General features: G+C 49.5%; 3 protein-coding genes across 5 annotated transcripts; all 3 read right to left on the bottom strand.

Annotated features, from left to right (window-relative positions):
* Window positions 1-3,505: 3,505 nt before the first annotated feature.
* Window positions 3,506-4,488, bottom strand: LOC120660957 (blue copper protein-like). Its single transcript, XM_039939619.1, has 2 exons — window positions 4,242-4,488; window positions 3,506-4,146 (listed from the first exon to the last, which is right to left on the bottom strand). The coding sequence occupies exons 1-2, from the start codon at window positions 4,399-4,401 to the stop codon at window positions 3,833-3,835; spliced, it is 474 nt and encodes a 157-aa protein (XP_039795553.1). The 5' UTR covers window positions 4,402-4,488; the 3' UTR covers window positions 3,506-3,832.
* Window positions 4,489-10,217: 5,729 nt separating this feature from the next.
* LOC120658882 (blue copper protein-like) lies at window positions 10,218-11,267 on the bottom strand. The gene is made up of 2 exons (XM_039937019.1): window positions 11,059-11,267; window positions 10,218-10,912 (listed from the first exon to the last, which is right to left on the bottom strand). The coding sequence occupies exons 1-2, from the start codon at window positions 11,243-11,245 to the stop codon at window positions 10,572-10,574; spliced, it is 528 nt and encodes a 175-aa protein (XP_039792953.1). The 5' UTR covers window positions 11,246-11,267; the 3' UTR covers window positions 10,218-10,571.
* A 4,070-nt stretch (window positions 11,268-15,337) lies between these two features.
* LOC120660956 (blue copper protein-like) lies at window positions 15,338-16,635 on the bottom strand. Of its 3 annotated transcripts, none has more exons than XM_039939617.1 (3): window positions 16,296-16,635; window positions 15,876-16,205; window positions 15,338-15,697 (listed from the first exon to the last, which is right to left on the bottom strand). In XM_039939617.1, the coding sequence occupies exons 1-2, from the start codon at window positions 16,591-16,593 to the stop codon at window positions 15,886-15,888; spliced, it is 618 nt and encodes a 205-aa protein (XP_039795551.1). In that variant the 5' UTR covers window positions 16,594-16,635; the 3' UTR covers window positions 15,338-15,697; window positions 15,876-15,885. The 3 variants fall into 3 exon arrangements, with proteins under 3 accessions (XP_039795551.1, XP_039795552.1, XP_039795550.1); XM_039939618.1 differs by having other exon boundaries at window positions 15,338-16,198; window positions 16,296-16,427; window positions 16,514-16,629; XM_039939616.1 differs by having other exon boundaries at window positions 15,338-16,205.
* Between the last annotated feature and the right edge of the window lie 951 nt (window positions 16,636-17,586).

Raw genomic sequence — 17,586 nt, 5'->3', positions numbered from 1 at the left:
CTCCGGCACCACCGCCTGCACCACCTGCAATGGGTGGATACTGCGGAGAAGGCTCAACGCAGTTTGCTACGTAGGGGTACGGCTACTAGGACTTCCCTAGTGCTAGTGACATGCTGCATCGCTGTGTTTGTTCTGTTTTTTTTAAATTACCTAAGGCATGTTAGGTTAGTCCAGAATCTGTTTACCGTAGTTTGTAACGGGTTCTGACATGCCACTGCATGTGTGATGTGTTTTTCATTATCGTTGTATTATGATGTAAAATTTGGTGGTTCACATTACGTAATGCATTTCTTAGTTCTTATTTCTTATTTGTGTGATGTTAATTTGTAATGAGATAGCTGTGGACCACTTATTTATACACTTCAACGTTCGTCACTGATCACTCTCGTATTTTCCATTACATACAATAGATGGTATGTTTATACTTCGATGCTCCATTACGACTAAGTACGATTCAAACTCGACATTATGTACATGTCCAGTGAATGCAAGTTAGGTACGAGACATACGAACAAACATAATACAACATTAACAATACTAAATGTGAATACATCTTAAACCGATGAACATCATATGTTATAGATCATGGCATGAAATCATCTAGGTCGTCATCCCAGTTGACAGATGGTGGTGCTGCAGGTGGTGTAGTCTGGCTCGACGAACCTCTTGGATTTCCCTTTCTCTCTTTTCTGGATCTACGTTCATGTACAGGGGGAGGAACATCATGTGTTGGAGGCCATGGTTTGGGGGCCATGAAGTCATCCATGTCGTCATCCCAGCTAACACAAGTTTGTACTGCAGGTGGTGCAACATGACTTGACGAACCTCTTGCCTTTCGCTTTGTCTCCTTTCTGATTCTAGGTTCATGTACAGGGGGAGGAACATCATGTGTTCGAGGCCATGGTTTGGGGGGCATGAAGTCATCCATGTCGTCATCCCAGTTAACACAAGTTGGTGGTTGAGGTGCTGAAGCATGACTCGACGAACCTCCGGGCATCTATTCTTGCGCAGGCCAAGTACTATCACCCGAAGATCTTATCCGCCTCCTTCGTCTAGTTTGCGGCATAAGTCCACCACCGAAGATACATACCAATTTACGGAAATTTGGTATCATTTTGTTAATCTACTCCGTGTCCTTGGGGTAATCCTAGCATATAATTAAAAAACAATGTTACTGTTTCATAAATATGGATTCAAAATGATGGACGGGATTAGAACTGAATGAGAGTTACCTTAATGTGCATCTCCTACACCTCTGGCCGCATCCATATCTTACAAGAACTTTGTAAGAATCCAATGATATTAGGATGATTTGCTAGTTCACATACTCTCATGTATATCTTCCGACGTTCTAGCAGGTGTCCCATTATATCTTGCGTCGTAATACCTCGAAATAATGTGAAATCTTTAAACTCTACTACTTTGGACAACACCATCTCTATCGTACCATCCGCTAACGGATCCAACTTCTTACTGATAACAAGATGGGTCATGATATCAAGTATTATACTAGATTTTTCTTCGGTCCATGAAAATCCTCCACAATTTGAGACAGCCATTGCCTTATGCTGCAATATCAATAAGGTACTGTCATAATTCTATTCTAATGTATAATTATTTTATTTGAAAAAGTCTGTAATAGTACTCAAATTGTAATACTAAACCAGTGTTCTAAAGCACCAAATCTAATTCAGCTAATCCACTAATTAAATTAAATTGTTATACAATATCAATGGATTCATACGGAAGTTACCTGTAGATCAGGAGTACGCAATTCGGCAGAGCTTCGCCGCTTTTCTTCTCCTCACCCCTCTCTTTTTTCCTGAATTTTTAGGCTCAAATGACAAAGGGAATGGCGGCGAATGGCGGCCAGGGCTTAAATAGAGGGGAAGGCCCCTGTCGCCCCCCCCACGGGCGACAGGCCCCTGTCGCCCCTGGGGTGGGCGATAGGGGCCTGTCGCCCGTTGGGGGGGCGATAGGCCCCCTCTTTTTTTTTCTCTAGGGACTTTGTTGCAAATTTGAAGAAGAAAAAAATTACATTTGAGCCCTGTCGCCCCCCATAGGGCGACCGGGGTATACTTTTGAAATTTTCCAAAATGGACATATATTTTTGAAATTTTAATTTTTTTAAATATAAAAAAGAAAAAACTCCACCAGGACTTCATCATGAACGAAGCAGCAGATTACAAACGAAAAGCCTTCTTAAAGCATAGAGGCAGCCCGAAAGTGATCCTACCAGGGCGCAGCAGGCCCATTAGAATTTCTTAGCCCGGCCGAGGTGATTTGTATCTTATCAGCTAGGCAAAAAAAAAATTAAAGGTCAGTTAGGCGAAATGGGCTCTTTGAAGAAATGGACTGTGCCATCCCTCTCGAAGGTCGTGGGCCTCGTGGCTGCACGCTCTCTTGGGCACCGTCAGCAGGGTTCGCTCAAGGATGGCACGGCCCACAACGCCTGCTACTGGCCGATGCGCGCGGCGCACGCGGCACTCAATAAAATGGGCAGAAGTCGCTTGCCCACCGTTACCCTGTCGCTGCTCATCGCCGTTTGATCTGATTTCAGATCTGCAAGCGATCGCCACCTGAGCACAGGTCGACACGCCGCGGATTAGATTGGAGCCTGACTTGAAATATGAACAGTAGCTAGCGCTTGGTTGATGCTGAACTGAAGAAACGGAGCTGGGCTGAAACTCTGAAGCAGACCAGCACATAGGCGTGTCAGTTCCAACACGCAGCACTTATGCCAGCGAGTTTGACAAACAAACAAACAATTATCTGAGCTCACAGCCCAAAAGATCCATCCGGGCGACAGAAAATGCGTGCTGAAAGCTGGCACTTGATCTGACTGGCCACTCCTGAAATTTCTTGGCATCAAAGGTTGTTACTGTGTGTGTGAGAGAGAGAGAGACCTCAGCCTTACACTAAATAGTCTATTGTAGAACATGCCCGTTTTCCAGATAAATTGTTGATTTCCTCCTAAAAAATGGCGGCACTCACATTACCATCCCAGGTCCCAGCATACTCCGTGGTGCACATCTAGTGATCTATGCACCAAACAGTTACTCGTCTGAACTTTGGCAATGAAAGGTCGAAACGTACTAACCCCATTGACTATCTTGTTGCAGCCTGACTTCACCCAACGGAAAGAAGATTCTTTCGGCTTTGTAGTGGTCCGGAAAGCTTCTTATCAGCTGTCTCCGTAACTCGACGTCAACTAGTTCTCTCTCAGCCCTAGCTTTTGCCAAGGTTGCCGAAGCCGGTGTTTTCCAGATTGCAAAGGTTCAAGAGTTTTCTGTAGCAACCAACAAAAAAGAGAGCAATAGCTATAGCTTTTTGAAAGACGGAGTAAGTGTCCAACCGACAGGATCGCTTTTTTCTAATGTTCCTGCCCCTCGATTCGATCTTTATTTTTTCTCCGTTTTCCGCCGAACCAACACGCCCTTACCTGACCTGACAAGACGGCGATCTGAGAGGAGGATGTCTTGCACAAACCACTTCATCATCCATTGAACACAAGAGGAGCAAATTTTTATTTGAACGAAAATATATATAAACCGAACAAAAAACGATCATACATGATGTACACCTGGTGACGAATACACACAGCTACAGACATCAAAAGGACACGCCACGGCAGCGTAAGTACGTACACGAGCTGCTGCACGACGACCAATCGCCAGAAAACGTAGCAGGAATAATATGGACACAGCAATTACTGATGGATTATTACACGAATGTCATCATCAGCGGCCAAGAACGTGTAGCCTGCAATGCATGCACTGTCTCTACCCTGAGACTGATCCGATCGACGAGACGGCCGTGCTCAGCTCCGTCGTCAGAAGAGCGCGAGCCTGATCGCCGCGGCCGCGGCGGCAGCGGCGGAAGCCATTGTCGCCGGAAGTTGCGGGGCGGCCGCGGACGCGGCGGCGCCGGAGCGCGTGGCGGAGACGGAGATGGCGAACTTCATGCCGCTGGCGCAGTGGCCGGGGACGTTGCAGATGAAGTAGTGCGTGCCGGGGGTGGTGATCGTGACGGTGGTGGAGCCGCTGTCGTCGTCGCTCAGCGCGTTGGCGCCGGAGCCGGAGCAGGTGTCGTAGCCGCTCTTGCTCACCTCCGTCACCGTGTGCGCCTTGCTCACGTACCGGAACACTGCAGCAGCACACGACCCCGCGAGCTCAGCTCCGGTACGGTGATGACACGAGACGTGAGAGCGGAAGGGAAGCTGAAGCTCTACTGCAGCTCACCTAGCGTGTCCCCGATGGCGAAGCTCTTGTCGCTGGCCCAGCTGTTGTAGTCGACGCCGGTCGTCCAGCCCTGCGAGCCGCCGACGGTGAACGTGGTGGCCGAGGCCAGCGCCGCGCACCCGGCGACGAGCAGCGCGACGAGAGGCAGGGCGTTGGCCATGACGATGCTTAGCCTTATCTGACCGTGATGATGCGCTGCTGGCCGGGCGCCCGGGCGTACGTGCAAATCACTATTCTTGCTATGGTAGGCCACTCTGGGCTGGAGGTTGGAGGGTCTATTTATACAACGCAAGGTTTCTAAAATCTAAATGTTCCTCATCATAAAGTAAAATGTGTTTTTAAAAAAATGGTCCCTGTCAATCGAAGCATTTCTCCTGTGCGTTGATTTGTTTATTACTTTTGCACCCCTTTTCATCCGATTTGATCAAGAAAAATTCAAAAGGGCGCGGCGGCGGTGCAGTGCGTGAGGACGATGGAATTGGAATGCCTTTGGGGCGACTCAAAGCTTCCCGCAGGGGGCGCGAGAAAGTTGCGCGCAGCGCAGGCCAGCTGGCGGAGGCATCTTCGAGCAGTTTTTGATGTGTGCGAGTTTCTTCCGGCGATCTCGCGACTCCTTCTGCACATTTTGTAGATAGATGTAACAGAAAGGGTTACGCGTTTGCATGGGGTTTGGACCCCCGTGGGCATTGGAAACAGGAAAGGAACAGCCGTTGGAATCAAGCTTTTGATTTCTCAACAACTGGTGAAGCAGGAAGCGCTGCTGCTGCTGCTGTGCCTTGCGCTGGAAAACGAGCGTGGGAACTGATGCCAAAGTGCAGTGGAGCAGCAAAGGCGCCGGTCGCCTCCGCGTTTCTTTGCTTGTTTCACACACGCGGAGCGCCTGGCCGGCACGCTCGGATTCGTGTCAGTGGGACTGTGGGATATAGATGGCCAAATGGGCCGTGTCATATGGGTGGCACGGAAAATGACACTAAAAATACGACACGAACACTGAATGATACGGTGGGTTTAGTGTCAGTGTCACCATGGCACGAGCGTAGTATAGTGCGTGAGCTGTAACCTCAACACGCAGTCAGTGGCGGAGCCAGGGGGTGCAAGGGGTGCTCAAGCCCCCCTACCACCTTGGCTTCCATGGAAGCCCCCCTATAAATTTTGTGGAGGAAGAAGGAAGGAGAAAATTTTGAGGAGGAAGAAGAAGGAATGAGAGGAGGAAGAAGGAAAGGAAAGCCCCCTTAGCTCTGGATCTTGGCTCCGCCGCTGCACGCAGTGCTGGCACGGGCACGACCCGGATAATGGGCCGGCATAGGCCTGGCACGGTACCTATTTGATACTAGCCGTTAGACCTGATCTAATAGTCGTTAGACTTACAGGTTTACTGGACCGGGAGCCCACTTAAGACCCGTTACAGCGACCATCGTATATATACCGCGAACGACGCCTTTCACGCTCACCTCTCGCCTCTCCCGCTCCGGCCACCGGATCTGTGCCGCCGGCCGCCGATGGTCGTCTTGGGCAAACTCTTGGACAGCGTAGCCGGGTCCTTATCAGTTGGTATCCAGAGACAGATTACTCACGGTACTTTTGGAATTATTGCTGCTGATTTATAATGGATCAACCTTATTTGCTGGACAAAATAAAATTGATGCCGCAACTATCTCTGACAACAAGTATCAGTGAATACTTTGATTGGCAAGATGGTATGGAGGAATTTTTCAAGGGCCATGGATTTACATCTATCATAAAGATGTATTTTGCGGAAGAAACATTTGATAATGATGTTTTGCAATAGTGGCTTAATGCCGATGACCATATTCGGACATCGGGAGATATGACATGTGTGTTACGACGACGATTTGTTTATGATGCAATGAACAAGGCTATTGCTCATCCTCTTGAGCCAAAGAAGAATATATTATCAAGCAGTGGGAGTTCTTATATGGTTGTTTTTGAATTTTCTTGTACTACACAATTTGAGAAAAATGCTTCCACTAACCATGCAGCTATAATGGGGTTGCCTAGTGATCTTCCTGCAGCCACATCCATTGTTGGAGCTGATGTCAAGGTAAAAGCTGGTGGTTCTGATTTTTCTTTGACACTAGGGCAGCAAGTTTGTGAGTCTTCTTATGATGACCCAGTGGAACCTTTAATTAGAATTCCAGCTGTAGTTGTGGACTCTTTCAATGTTTCTTCTATAGAGCCATCGCTTGCTATTGATATGACAAGTGCATTATCTTTGATGTCTCATGAAGTGCAACGTGATGGAACCATTGCTAATGTGATGGGCCAGCGGAACCATTGCTAATGTGATGGGGCAGCGATCCAATATTTTTCAGTCAGAGTGCAAAATCCAAGACAAGGTATGCAAATTAATTATTGATGGTGGTAGCTTCACAAATGCTATTAGTTCTGATTTGGTGAATGCTTTATCCTTACCTACACGGAGGCTGCCAAAACCACATTATATGCGGTGGATGAATGAAAGTGGTACACTGAAAATTACTCACAAGACTAGAGTTAAATTTTCCATTGAAAATTATATGGATACAGTAGATTGTGATGTTGTGCCGATGAGTGCTTGTCATTTATTATTGGGTCGACCATGGCAGTTTGACCTTGATGCTACTCATGGTGGTCGTTCCAATAATTATTCGTTTGTGCACAAGGGAGTTCATCATGTGCTCAAACCGATGCCGGTTAGTGCTATTAAGGCTGAGGTATTTGCTACTTCAAAAGTAAAGAAAAAGGTTGCTGCAATAACCCCAAAGCCGAGGACCCCAAAGCCGAGGACGGCTTTGTTTTTAGAGGGGGAGAATGACATGGCTATTCCGGTTTCGATCCATTGTGCTGGTAATTCTGAAATCTCTACTAATGCAAGGAAGAAAGATGCCATCACTACTTCTCCTATTGTTGATTCAGAAAATATTTGCAAGGACTCTAAAGCTATAGCTGGTAAATTATTGAAATCTTCTGCTATTCATTTTGGTTCCTTAGCTGATGAGGAAAAGGAGAAGGATAAGAAAAATATTGCAGCCATCATGTCATGCAACAATAGAGTTAGAAAGGTTGACCCAATCAAACATGCCAATGCTGAAAATATTCCAAAGTCGAGGACGACTTTGATTCAAGGGGGAAAGAATGATGAGTCCATGGCTGATCAAAATATTCACCATAGGGTCGTTCAAAATACATACAAGCTGCAGTTCGGTTCCTTTGGTGAGTGGCAAAGTGATATGAACGATGAGGTTATTTATGATATTACCAATAATTCAACTAAGACCATAGTTTTTGGGGCTAATCTGAGCAAAAATATAGTGGAAAAGAATTTGTTTTTCAAGTATGGTAAGACTTTGGTTTGAATCTAACAAGGAGTTTCAAGATGGGAAGATTTGAACTCAATTCGGATTGCCACGTCACAGCTTTACAAGCCCAAAGTAAATTGGCCATATCTCCCTCATATGAAGTCCGTTTTTGCTATATAAGTACTTGTTGGAAAGATAATTTCAATATCTTTCCAATGGATCTGATCCCGCAGTCATATCTTTTTTGCATGAGTCGCAGTAGTCGAAACAATTGTCAGGTCATGTTGAGTCCGTGTCTGTTTCAGGTCATGGTCGAGTCCGACTTGGGTTTGTGGTTGGCCTACGTGCCATATAGCCTAGGGCTGATGCCCATGTATTTTTAGATTGGATTTTATTTGTGTATCTCGTCTAGGGTTTCTCCTACGAACAGCGAGACACCGTCCGATCTCATCTACTTTGCCGATTCTTCTGGATCGTGATTGGGAGCGTGATCAGGATTGTTTTCTGGGTGCGCTGCTCCGGATTCTTCAGTGGATCCCTATCTTCTGATCGTGGTTCGTCGTGGCCGCGGGTGGAAGATTTATCTAGGGTTTGGATTGCATTGACTGTAAGCCGATCTCTTCTCTGCTGTTACTGCTTGTGGTGCTGGATCAAATCGAAACATTATTTTCTACTATCTGGTTTGAATCGGTTCATATAAGTTGTCTCAATTTTGGATCTGATAATTATTCTATCGTGAAAGACATTGGCTGCTGCTTGTTATTTTAATTATATACCGATTGATCCCTGATTGGTTGGTGAGATAATTAACATCAATTTATTTGCCGAGAGAGCAAAGTTCGCTGGTTGATTTGTTAAACGTGAGTTTGCTACTGGTTGAGCGTGAATAGGATCTTGTGCCAGCCATATCTCTAAAAAAAGAAATATTCAGTGAAACTATTTGTAAGTACCGTGAAAGATTGGACCAAACTACGGGCATCGTAGGCGTGTCCTTATCAGTCTTGCTCCTGTGCTACACTGTCGTCCTCCTGCTCGACTCCTCTTCTCTTCTCGTCCTCGGCCAGAGACGCGGTCCGGCCAGTAAAGCTACGTTGCCTCCATCGTCGTCCCGGCCCGGCACTACCACAGGACTTCTTTCCCTTCTAGTCACATCCTTCTTTCCCATCTTCGGTCTCCTCGAATCCGTCCCCAAAACTGAATTCTGAGTATTTTGAGCCTTTTTTGTGGTGGTAGTGCCTGTGCCGGCACTAGCACAGCGTGATAAACCGTGCCGCCGGCGGCACGACACGGCACAGTTAAGTGCATATAGTAGTATAGTACCTGGGCCGAGCGGCTAGCACGCAGTGCCGGCACGACACGACTAGGACTTAGTGTCGATTAGTGTAATGTCGAATAGTGTTAGTGTAGTGTTGGGCCGGGCCGTCGTTTGGACATCTATACTGTGTGAGGCGCCGAGAGGCGGGCACTCAGGAGTGAGCCCATGCTCGGATTCGTCGTCACGGGCCTCACGGCCCATGCATATAATCGCAGGTAGCATCCCAATCCGAAGAAATCTCCGTCAGGGCCGTAGGCATACCAAAGCACGGGCCGGTTTGCTAATCTTGTGGGCTCAGGAATTGGGAGGCTGCTGGATCCTCCACACGGGCCGCATGCCTAATTTTGCACGTGTGTTTTACCTGGGAGAGAGAGACAGGAGTATATGTGTGGCGCACGGTCACTGCTCCGTCCACCTATCCATTCTCACACCACTCCAAACCACCATTACCGAACATTTTAATTTATAATGTAATAAACTATTAGTCAAACTATTGTTACAACTCAATAAAAATTTGTTTTCCAAAAAAAATTATAGAGTAGGTTTTGCCACAATATTTTGCACAGAGTAGCTACAAATTATACTGAGTTATCTCCAACAAATTTTGAATCAATTTCGACAAAATTTTACCGTGTGAATGCGGGATTTTATTTCTAGAGCCCAGCTCTTGACATGGGGTCCACATGTAATTCTAGCCACACTGCTTTGCACAGAGTAATTGCTAGTCTACTGAGTCATCTCCAACAAATTTCGATTAATTTCGATAAAATTTTATAGTGTGAACACGAGATTTTATTTCTAGAGTCCGGCTCTTGACCTTGGGCTCATGTGTAATTCTAGTCACACTACTTTGCACAGAGTAGTTACTAGTCATACTGAGTCATCTCCAACAAATTTCAGTCAATTTTCATAAAATTTTATAGCGTGAACGTGAGGGTTTATTTCTATGATCCGGCTCTTGGCATGGGTCCACGTGTAATTCTAACCACACTGTTTTGCAAGAGTAACTACTAGTCATACTGAGTCATCTCCAACAAATTTCGGTCACTTTCGATAGAATTTTATAGTGTAAACGCGAGGTTTTATTTCCAGAGTCCGGCTCTTGCCGTGGAGCTCACGTGTAATTCTAGCCACACTGTTTTGCACAGAGTAGCTGCTAGTCATACCGAGTCCAACAAATTTCAGTCAATTTCGATAAAATTTTATAGTGTGAACGCGAGGTTCTATTTTTAGGACCCGGCTCTTACATGATATATATATATATACACACACTGTTTTGCATAAAATATCCATTTTAGTCCACCCAACCCACATCAATTCATATTTACATAGAACCCACTCCACCCCATTCCATTAGTTAACACAACTCATTTGAACCTACTCAAATACAATTCATATCAAATCCAACCCATTAAACCCATTTAAGGCCAACTCATATCAACCCAACCCATTTGGATATTTGCAGGGCTAGCTCCGGTTCGGTGTTTCCTTCCGGTTTTCCAGAGGCAAATCACGGAAGATCAGCGCACCGTGGACAGCCACGCATGATCCAAATCGCACAATGATGCAGGCAATTAGCCACGAACAACTAATTTCCAGAAAACCTCTAGCGTATCGGAGATGTGGACAGTTACATATTGCACGTATTTCTGCGATCTGCCCTGCCCCTTGAGACGCCGAGTCGCGCGCGCCAACGGACGCGGCGGATGGGTTCGCTCAGAGCAGCGCGAGCTTGATCAGGGCCCCTGTTGCGGCCGCGGCGGCGGCGACGACGGGCACCGCCACCGGAACCTGCATGGCGCCCCCGGCGGCGCCGGATGTCGTCGCGGCAGCCCCCGACGCGGGTGCCGCGGAGACGTTCACGGCGAGCCTCATGCCGCTGGCGCAGTGGTTGGGGACGACGCAGATGAAGTAGTGCGCGCCGGGGGTCGCGAGCGTGACGGTGGTCAGGCCGCTCTTGTTGTCCTCGCTCCGCGCGTCGCCGCCGGCGGAGCACGCGTCGTACCCGCTCCTGCTCACCTCCGTCACCGTGTGATCCGTCCTCACGTAGCTGAACACTGCGGGCACGTGCACGTGCGTACGGTTTCCCCCGCACAAATTAACCTTTTGCTAATAATGGATCATGGGTAATTGAGCTGCAGCATAGCGACACACATAGCAGCTAGCTAGCTAGGCCTAATATAATGAGGGGGGCTTTACTCACGTAGCTGGTCTCCGACGGCGAACGTCTTGTCGCTGGCCCAGGCGGCATAGTCGACGCCGGTCATCCAGCTGTGCACGCCGCCGACGGTGTGCGTCGTGGCCGACGACGCCAGCGCCGCGTACCCGGCAGCGAGCAGTACCGCGACAAGAGCCCGCCAAGCGTTGGGCGCCATCTTGGTGAACAACATGGCCGGCTGACAGGAGGTTTTAGTGTGGCTTATTAACATCTTGGTCCATTTGTATGTATGATGTGAGAGCGCGCGCGCGCACACACACTTTCAAGATGCTCTCGAACAGAAAATTCATTTATCAAGACCTCGAGGGCACTGAAAACAGAAAAAGGGATGCGCCTTGCTCTGAAAGGCGAACGTCGAATGCTGACAGCCATTGGTCACTTAAGGAACTGATGCCAAAGTTCAGTTCAGTGAGGAAGCTGAACCAACGGACGGAGCCGTTTCACTTTCACATAGTCTTTGCCTTGACCAGAGCCTGAAGGAAGCCACGGTTCAGGGGACGACGCCCAAGGCTCACATTATGCCCCGTGTGAGAGTAAAGAAAAAATTAGATCAATACTCTTAAAAACAAATATTTAGCTATTTATCATTAACATATTTTCCGTTAGATATTTAACATCAAAAGATCACAATATTACTCTCGGGATGGTGCCCAATGCCACCCATTTGATGGCACCGTCTTGCTGCTTCTTCCTGCAAAAAACATGCTTGCTCTTCGGCCCTGTTTGGGAGAGCTTCGCCTCCGACGACTCCATCTACTATAGCAGTACTGTAGATTCCTGTAGCTCAGAGCTGGAGGAGCCACGTTTCCCAGCTCCACCGGCCAGTGGTGGACCCAATGGGTAGTCCAGGTAGGCCCAGGACTACCCAAAAATTCAGCCCAAAAAGCTTTTAGCGCTTAAAAATTAAAGCCCAGGCTTAACTAATGGCCCAACAATCAATCCTAGCCCAACAAATAACCTCTTCCTCAGCCCAAGTTCCCCCGTCTCCCAATCTCGGGCTCCTTCCGACTCCCCTTCCGCCTCAGCGCCTTGGCATTCCGGCACCGGGCGCCGCCACCCGCGGTCGCGCGCCGGCCAGTTGCCACTGCCCGCCTGACCCAGACGCCCGGCCTCCCGCGGTCCCTGCTGCCTGCTTCCTTGCTAGGTAAGCGCGGCGCGCGCGCCTCCCGCCGGCGTCGTGCGCAAGTCTGCACGGACGGCAGCAGCAGCTTCCCTGCTGGGCAAGCGCGGCGCGCGCACCTCCCGCCTGCTGCGGGCCTGCGTGGCTGGCAGCCACGGCAAACCAGCACACCTGTGCCAACAGCCTCCCGCACACCCGCGCGGCCGCACTGATCGTCCGGCGCCTCTGTAGCTGGCTGCCTAACTCGATTGCACAATTGCACTCCCCTCAATGGTCAGTACTCTGTTCCTGTATTCCACGAGACTATGATTCTGTGATTTCATCTCAATCTCACTTAATGGAACCATGGTTCTTAACTAATTTGTTGAATTGAATGATTATGAGGCCTTTATACTTATGTTATTGTAAATTTTAATCATTATATACCGTAATTTTGCCAAAGTGCTATTAGAGTATACCGAATTACACTTAGAATTTTTTTTGCTAGGACTACCCTAGTTTCAATTCCTGGGTCCGCCACTGCCACCGGCTCCTCCCCTCCCCCAGTGACTGTAGCATGGAGCTGAATCGTTTAGACTCCATGCTACAGTGCATCATAGTTCTGCACAGTGCCGAAACACTGTAGCACGGAGCTGGAGCTGCTCCCGCGGAGCCCTCCCAAAGAGGGCCTTCATGTTTGATGGTGAGCGCTCCGCGTTCTGTTCTAGAGAGGAGAGTCTCGATGCTATTTGTAGGCAAGAGAAAAAGCTGCGGCACCACTCTTTGTGTGTGACCTACGGGCTAACGTGCCGCATAGGGCGGGGTGGGTTAGAGCAAGGTTAATGATTTAGCTTATAGCTGGCTGCAAGAATCTTTGCATCTCATCTCTCAGCCCATTTTTATAGTGGTTTAGCTCTCTACCATTAATACATGACCCACTTGTCTATCTTACAAATTTTTTTGGTTCTTGTGTCGAAGTTGGCTGTAAGTTAACAGCCCACTTCTCCTCTTCTCTCCCCTCCATCTCAGCATTCAGCATGCTTATAGCTCACCATAATACATGCTCTTAACAGCTGCCATCGCCAGGTGCTCATCCGCTCCTCATGGTCTGTTGGGCGGATCTAGGGGGGTTAGGGGTTAAGCTCCCTTAGGCTGTCTGCACTCGGCATCCTCCATTCCCTTCCTCTAAAAGAAATATTCTGTTCTGATCATCGAGATTCTTTTCTCTATACCACTTTATCCCGCACCCATCCATACTATATATATCTACTCTATACCACTATTCTATTTTTTTTTCCAATCATCTTCAACTACCATCTCCCCTCTCCTTATTTATTTCTCATATCTCCTTCCTTCTCCACTCTCTCTCCTCAACTCCCCTCTGATCCGTCTCTCCGCGCCCCTCCTCCCCGATGGTTCGAGCTCCCACGGTCGTGGCGGCGCCTCTCCTCTCCTCTCTGCCTCTCCCCCCCTCTCCCGAGGGCCGCAGGACACGGCGGTGGGACCCGACGAGCTTTGCCGGCCGAACCCAGCGCCTCCTCGAGCTCCAGGGGCAGAGCCTCCCCGTGGCGGCGGAGCGGCGGCGCCCAGCGCCAACACGAGCAGGGCACAACGAGGCGGGCCGCGAAGGCGGAGGCGCACGCGCGGCGGCGAGACAGAGGCGGAGGTGCGCGGCAGCCTCGGGACCCGACGGCAACGCGCGCGACACAGATCCCGGTGGTGGCGCACGTGGGGCGTTGGGACCCGGCGGAGGCTCCATGGCCAAGCGCGCGCGGAGCGATGTCCAGCGGCGTCTCCCGGCGGCTCGACGAGGTAGGCCGTGGAGGCATGGCGGCGCGCGGCTGTAACGTCCCGCCTCCCCGAGGCCAGGCCCGCTTACATCTGGGAGCTTTCTAGGACATAGACTATCCCCACAGACCAACACATGTCTTTTCTGCGCACTTTGTCCTCACTCATGTGCACCCGGGAAGAAGTTCCCGGTCGGTCACCCATCCCGAAATTGCTCCAGGCCAAGCACACTTAACTTTGGAGTTCTTTCGAGATCGGCTTCCGGAAAAAAAGTTGCAACTTGTTGATATGAGTATTCTATCAATTCTATTAAGCCCTTGGGCTGGGGTGTCACAGCGGCGAGGTGGAGGCGGAGGCGGCGGTGCGCGGCAACGTCGGGATCTGGCCGGGCATGCGAGCCGGTTGCGGCCAGCTCATCCTCGTCAAGCGAGCTCCGAGCCGTGGGCAGAGCTCCGCCCCTCCCTCTCTATGGCAGCCAGGCCGGCGGCGCCTCCCTCGCGCCTCGGATCCATGGCGGTCAGGTTGGGGTCGCCGGAGGCGGCGGCATTGAGGATGCGCGCTCCAGACCGAGCAGTCTGAGACGCGCCCGGACGGGGACTACTAGCGACGGTGGCTTCCGGCTTTCGAGCCCGAGCCCGAAATTGTTGGGGGCAGCGGTGATGGGTCCGACGCGGCGCCACATTTGCCTTTGGCGGAGGACGGCAAGTGCGCTCAGAATAGCGTAATTAATGTCGTCTGCTTGCTTAGCGTATCAGGTAGCGTGCCCCGCTGTAGGCTTTTTCCGCCAAACGTGTACTGCAGGATGCTTTAGCGGATGTCCCCGTAGCCGGTGCGCATAGCCTTATCTCCAAAAGATTGATGGATACCCCCTAAACTCTTTCTTCATTTTTAAGAACGGGCTTGCTAGCGCCCGGACGTCTGATGGGAATATCTTCCATCGGACGGTCCATGCAACATTCAAAATCAGAGTTTGCAACATAGAAAAACTCGCACTGCAACATTGAAAATCTGCATTTGCAACATCAAAAACATGTTGAGAAAAATTATTATCCATTCATCAATGATGAGGAAAAAACCCGCCGCAACATAGGTTTCATGTTGCATGGATCATTCCAAATCTCTCAATGAAAATTCAACATCCAGATAAAACACTTGCAATATACGTGCGAAAACGTGCAATATTGCTACATTCAGATCTACTTTTGCAACATCCGCATGAAATATTTGCAATATTGTTTTGAAACATTTGAAACACGTGAAACATTCGCTTGCAACATGCGACAAACCCTAGCAAAAACAGTGGATGGTGAGCTGGGGAGCCGGTGGACCTCGACCTGGGCTACGAGGCCGACCCGACGACGAAGAAGACGATGGCCATCCCGAATTGTAATACTATTATTATGTCTTCACAAAATTGCAGTACATGAATTTCTAAAAAAAATCCTTTAGCATTTATACTAAGTAGATGAATTTTTACATTCCTGTTATCCTCTACTTTTACAATATTCCTGGAATATGATCTACCATGTGGTCTTTATTAGGAAGAGAAGTATACAATTCATACTTCTTTATCTTGTTGATTGATGATGCTTCCCTCGTGAGCTTCTGCCTGGGCCTTCGCCGACGACTCATGCTTCTTCTGTGACTTACGGACGTCACCTTCGGTTCCAAGCTTCACCTGATCATGCTTAACGGATCATGCTCTCCTTGCGGTCTTCAGAGTTGAGCAGCTTGTACCTTATATAATAGGTATAGACTAAGTATGACGAAGACAAATGTTATGGCGAAAAAGGAAGCTAGGAAATTAGAAGGAAAAAAGAAAAACAAAAAGGAAAAGAAAAGAGGGAGAGAAAAGAAAAAGAAAACGAAATGAGCCCATGTATGTGGAAGATAGCTTAACGGATCGAGCACTGACTTCTATTCTATTACAACGCGAGCTTGATCATAGCTCCCGCGGCCGCAGCGGCGACAGGGCCCATCCTTGGCCGGATCCGGGAGCCCGTGCCGGTGGCAGCCGAAGTGACGACCGGGGGCGAGCCGTCTCCGGCAACGGCGACGGCGAGCCTCATGCCGATGGTGCAGTGTCCTGGGATGTTGCAGATGAAGTAGCGCGTGCCGGGGCCCGTGAGCGTGACGTTGGTCGAGCCGCTGCGGTCGTTGCTCAGCGCGCTGCCGCCGGCGCAGGCGAAGTAGTCGTTCTTCCCCACCTCCGTCACCGTGTGCTCCGCGCTCGGGTAGCTGAACACTGCAATAGGTTTCTCACGACGTGCCAGTGCATGCGCGGCTCCACTCTGCAGACTGGTTTAAGGGAGCAGAGAGATGACCACGTACTTACCCAGTTTGTCTCCCACCTTGAACGTCTTGCCTCTGACCCAGGCGATGTAGTCGACGCCGATCGTCCAGCCCTGGTCGTCGCCGACGATGACCGTCGTGGCCGAGGCCAGCGTGCCCGCGGCGAACAGTATTGCTGCGACACGAGCCAAAGTGTTGGGCATGGTGATCTTCAGCCTTGCGATGTGCTGCGACAGTGAGGGACACAAGACGGTGGCGCACCGGTTCGGCGCGGGAGATCGACCAGGATTACGAACAGAAATCGCCTGTTCACCACTGTTGCTGCTGTGCACACTTGACATGAGGTTGGACACGGTGGTCCAAGTACTTATAGAGACCGTCACTTACGCCTGCTAATGGGGTTGACCCCGCCCCAAATCCGCCCTACCCATATTTCAAGAGCCCTAACTACCACCCGCCCCGACCCACCCCGTCGGCCCAATGCCCCAACCCACCCCAACCCGAAGTCACGACAAAAGATGATATGCGACTTACGCGCCGATCTACTACCATAGTGCCCCAACCCGTCCCAACCCGTCTGTGTCATCAACCCAACCCGCCCCAACCCGTTTTATAGTGTCACCCGTTTCCACCCATCCAATAGTACCCGTATTAAAACACACCCAAAAAATCCGTCAAACCCCGCCCCATTAGCAGGAGTACCGTCACTAGTCACCTCCTGGTTGTTGTGTTTCAAAATGCAAAATCCGGCCCGTGATGATTCTTATTTCTTGCATGTTTCTTTCATTCCTTTAGCTTTTTTTGACTAATTTCTTCAGAAGTGGAATAAGTGCAATGATGTGTCGAAGAATTATGGGGATGGAATTGGAGTGCATATGGTGCGAGTGCGACCAAAAGCTTAACACGAAAGCGGCACCAGAGGCTACGGGTAGGGCAACCAGCTGCTGTCATCTTCGTGCTGTCAAGTGCATCTTTTTTGTGTGATCAGAGCTCTAACGCATTTGTGTGATCAAGACCTCGTGGGCGTTGAAAACAGGGGGGGAAATGAACATGTACCTCAAATGATCCCCGATGTGAATAATCGAGGAGAGTGATGCCTGGTCAGGGACCTGATGCCAAAGTTAGAGCAAAATTAGGATCCTGGCCGGAGGGAACCGATGCCAAGCAAAGTGTAGAGAGCAGCATCAAGACCGTACCTAATGCATTGACCAAGCGTGCAAACGACTGGGCCAGCCAGGACTCAACTAGCTCGCTCGGATACGTCAGTCTCATGCATCCTGCTACTGTGTCCCAAATCATCTCGAAATTCTTGCAGCTCGCGGGCAAGAGGTCTC

This window comes from Panicum virgatum, chromosome 2N (assembly GCF_016808335.1).
Source record: "Panicum virgatum strain AP13 chromosome 2N, P.virgatum_v5, whole genome shotgun sequence".
Lineage (NCBI taxonomy): Eukaryota > Viridiplantae > Streptophyta > Magnoliopsida > Poales > Poaceae > Panicum > Panicum virgatum.
This window is presented reverse-complemented; position numbering and strand designations above follow the sequence as displayed.

What these genes read in the sequence shown, in the direction of transcription:
- LOC120660957 (XM_039939619.1), bottom strand. Translation starts at nt 4,401, where the DNA reads ATGGCCAACGCCCTGCCTCTCGTCGCGCTGCTCGTCGCCGGGTGCGCG. An exon ending in CGCCATCGGGGACACGCTAG is followed by an intron (nt 4,147 to 4,241) that starts GTGAGCTGCAGT and finishes GTGCTGCTGCAG; the next exon opens with TGTTCCGGTACGTGAGCAAG.
- LOC120658882 (XM_039937019.1), bottom strand. Translation starts at nt 11,245, where the DNA reads ATGTTGTTCACCAAGATGGCGCCCAACGCTTGGCGGGCTCTTGTCGCG. An exon ending in CGCCGTCGGAGACCAGCTAC is followed by an intron (nt 10,913 to 11,058) that starts GTGAGTAAAGCC and finishes ACGTGCCCGCAG; the next exon opens with TGTTCAGCTACGTGAGGACG.
- LOC120660956 (XM_039939616.1), bottom strand. Translation starts at nt 16,593, where the DNA reads ATGTCAAGTGTGCACAGCAGCAACAGTGGTGAACAGGCGATTTCTGTT. An exon ending in CAAGGTGGGAGACAAACTGG is followed by an intron (nt 16,206 to 16,295) that starts GTAAGTACGTGG and finishes AACCTATTGCAG; the next exon opens with TGTTCAGCTACCCGAGCGCG.